The sequence below is a fragment of the Buceros rhinoceros genome, unplaced genomic scaffold (assembly GCF_000710305.1).
Source record: "Buceros rhinoceros silvestris isolate BGI_N320 unplaced genomic scaffold, ASM71030v1 scaffold12465, whole genome shotgun sequence".
Taxonomy (NCBI): Eukaryota; Metazoa; Chordata; class Aves; order Bucerotiformes; family Bucerotidae; genus Buceros; species Buceros rhinoceros.
Genome location: NW_010413463.1, coordinates 13,184 through 16,049, shown reverse-complemented (window position 1 = coordinate 16,049; position 2,866 = coordinate 13,184). Strand labels below are relative to the sequence as shown.

The following is a 2,866-nucleotide window of genomic DNA, read 5'->3' as shown; positions in this document are numbered from 1 at the left end:
GTTCCACAACAGCTCAAAAAAAAAAAAAAAAAAAAAAAAAAGCCCCCTGAAGAGCACCTCTGTGCACTGGCTGCAAGCTAAAAGAAAAGCCGTTATTTCCCAGTCTGGCTGTCTTCAGGACGGTGCTGGGGGCCATCCATGATTTTCAGGTTTGCTGTAGGCGCAGAGCTCGATGTACTCACAATCTCTGGGAGGATGAACGCGTAGGGGACGGTTTTGAAGACGGCGAGTCCGGAGGGCAAGGCGGGCTGCGTGGAAGCTGCCGGGGTGCTCGCCGAGGCCATCTCTTCCCAGCTGACTGCTCCAGCTCGGCTCTGCTCGCATCTGCCTGCGCCGTGCCGCTCCCGTGCGAGGTTTTAACCGACACACCCGCAGGGACGTAATTACAGAAACCAGCCCGGGCTGGCACTGCGCCGCTTCCTCCGGCCGGAGGAGCCCTCGGCAGCCTGTTGGCTTCACACGCGGGGCGGGGGCGGCAGCGGAACCCCGCCCCTGCCCACAGTCAATGCACGGTCTTAATGTGAAGGGAAAGACAAAAACCCTACACCGGGCCGGGGCAAGAACGTTTCCTGCAATCAGTTTTTGTCCTTGGCACTCTTTCAAGCCTGACATATTTTTGCTTCCAGTGTCGTGCCTCCTCCCCTTGCTGTTCAGGTTTCTGCTGGGGCGGGGGCGGCAGCGGAACCCCGCCCCTGCCCACAGTCAATGCACGGTCTTAATGTGAAGGGAAAGACAAAAACCCTACACCGGGCCGGGGCAAGAACGTTTCCTGCAATCAGTTTTTGTCCTTGGCACTCTTTCAAGCCTGACATATTTTTGCTTCCAGTGTCGTGCCTCCTCCCCTTGCTGTTCAGGTTTCTGCTCTGCGTTCACGTCAGACTCCCCCACACCCGCCAGGCACGTCCAGCCTTTGAAAACTCGCAGCCAAATGTTTTTTACAAGTGTTTACAAATGTTTTTACAAATGTTTTTTACAGGCAGCTAACACACTGGTAAAAGACGGGAGGGTTTGCCCAGACGGTCTGAAGGATGCTGCCGGGACAGCCGTGATTGCTGCCTGCTGGCAGAGGCGCTTTGGGTTCGACACGCACGTGCTGCGTTACCTGGAGGACTCTGCCTCACACTGCAACTCGCCAGTAACTGGGGGGACGAAAGGCTGGCGGAGGCGTCTCTGCCTCATGGCCCAGTGAAGCCGTTCCATCCTCTCTGGCTCGGGCAGTACTCCGCAGCAGCAGGAGGACACCGTCCCAGTAAGATACCCTGCCTCTCTCAGGAGAGCCAAGTGATGCCCCAGGAACCTGCCTCTGTGCCCAGCTCTTGCGCACACTGCAGATCCACGATGATCCATCAGATCCACGATGTTTCTCACTGTCCGACCCCTCCTGGGCTGGGGCAGGGGAAGTGCTTTGGGCCGTTTCTGCAGGCTGCAGTTTACAAACAGGAGCTGCCTTTGGGCTCTTTGAAAGGACTTGACCCGAAACGCGCCCCACAGCTCGTGAGCCTGCCCGGGAAAGGCAGCGCAGAGGGAGCTGCCCTGTGGCAGGGGGACACGGCCTGCCTGGAATCCTCACCGGCTTTTATTTGTACTAGGTGGGGCAAGCACATTCGTAGGAATAACCCAGCCTTTTCCTGAGTGGGAAAGAAAAACAGTGACACGGTCTGAACACGGAGCGACCTGCTGTCCACTCATTGGAGAAAGGGTGACTTTTTTTCCCTGACGTGGCTGACCTCGCTCAGCAGCATTCTTACATGACGGCTGCTTTCCTGCCTGTGACAGTCTGCTGGGGGACTGGGACAGAGAGTCTTTTGTTCGCCCTGATCAGAACACAACTAGCAATTAATTGGGAGCTGTGTGAGAGGAGCAAAGCGCTGCCTTGGCATTGCTCAGCTTAGGCAAAACACGACACTGGACAAGGCTACCACAGGTACATGCAGTAACAGACAACCGCGGCCTTGCCTGACTTTGCAAGGGGGAAATTTTACAGTATCCTTTCCATTAGTTAAACTGAGGAGATAAATTTAGTCTCTCCCAGAATGTTAAATATGTTAAAATACTCGTTACTACTCAGAGAGCACACATTTTCTCTTTGGTAAGAATTTATTTCTGTGTTACCCCACTCTTGCATAGCCTGAATTGTTCGATAATCCAGTCACGCTCCAGGACTCTCTGGCCTCACTTCTCCTAAGAAGTCGTACACCAGCTCTGAGATATCAAAGGCTCTGTGAGTGTTTTCCGAGGACAGCAGATACTGAAGTGCGCCGTCGCTCTCTCGGCTCCTTTTCAGGAAGTCAGCAATCACCTTCCAGCGAGATGCTTCAGACTCTTCCTCGGCCCACTTGTAGTCAGGGAGGAAGGTGGAGTGCAGGAGAGGGAAGACAGAGTCGTGGTACACCAGGAGAAACTGGGACTTCAGGAATTCCCCGTCTCTCTGCAGAGAAGAGCATTTGAAAACACTGCAGAGCAAATACAGGGAGTTGCCAGGTGCTTCTACAGCAGTACTGAACACGGGGGGGAAAAAAGACAAGAAAACAAGCCACGAGCCCCCAGTTCCCGGGATAACAACAGGGAGAGATTCGACCTTCCTAACAAATCGGTTAGCTCGGATGAGCCTTAAACTCCCCACCAGGATCAACACATCTCTCCAACACCCCTGTTTTCCACACAGCAAAGAGCAGCAGTCCACAGCCAAATCCCGTCGTGGTGCCACCGCACGGCAATCCGCACGGCAGCCACCGAGAGCCCTCTGCTCTCGAGGCACTTATACTTCTCCCTAAAAACACCGGTGTGGGACAGCCGCTCCCCACAGCCTCTGCAGGACCGGGCCGAGACCGGCTGGGGGGGGGGGGCCGGGGCTACCCCCCCCCCC

At 55.4% G+C, this 2,866-nt stretch overlaps 2 protein-coding genes across 2 annotated transcripts in view; both read right to left on the bottom strand.

Annotated features, from left to right (window-relative positions):
- Positions 1–284, bottom strand: part of MALL (mal, T-cell differentiation protein-like) — a 2,609-nt gene extending 2,325 nt beyond the window's left edge. Inside the window, exon 1 of the mRNA XM_010136743.1 lies at positions 183–284. Coding sequence (XP_010135045.1) covers positions 183–284 — 102 coding nt within the window. The remainder of the gene's footprint in view (positions 1–182) is intronic.
- A 1,865-nt stretch (positions 285–2,149) lies between these two features.
- Positions 2,150–2,866, bottom strand: part of NPHP1 (nephronophthisis 1 (juvenile)) — a gene marked incomplete at its 5' end in the record, with an annotated part of 13,754 nt that continues 13,037 nt past the window's right edge. The window contains one exon of the mRNA XM_010136744.1: positions 2,150–2,428. Within this exon, the coding sequence (XP_010135046.1) occupies positions 2,150–2,428 (279 nt within the window). The remainder of the gene's footprint in view (positions 2,429–2,866) is intronic.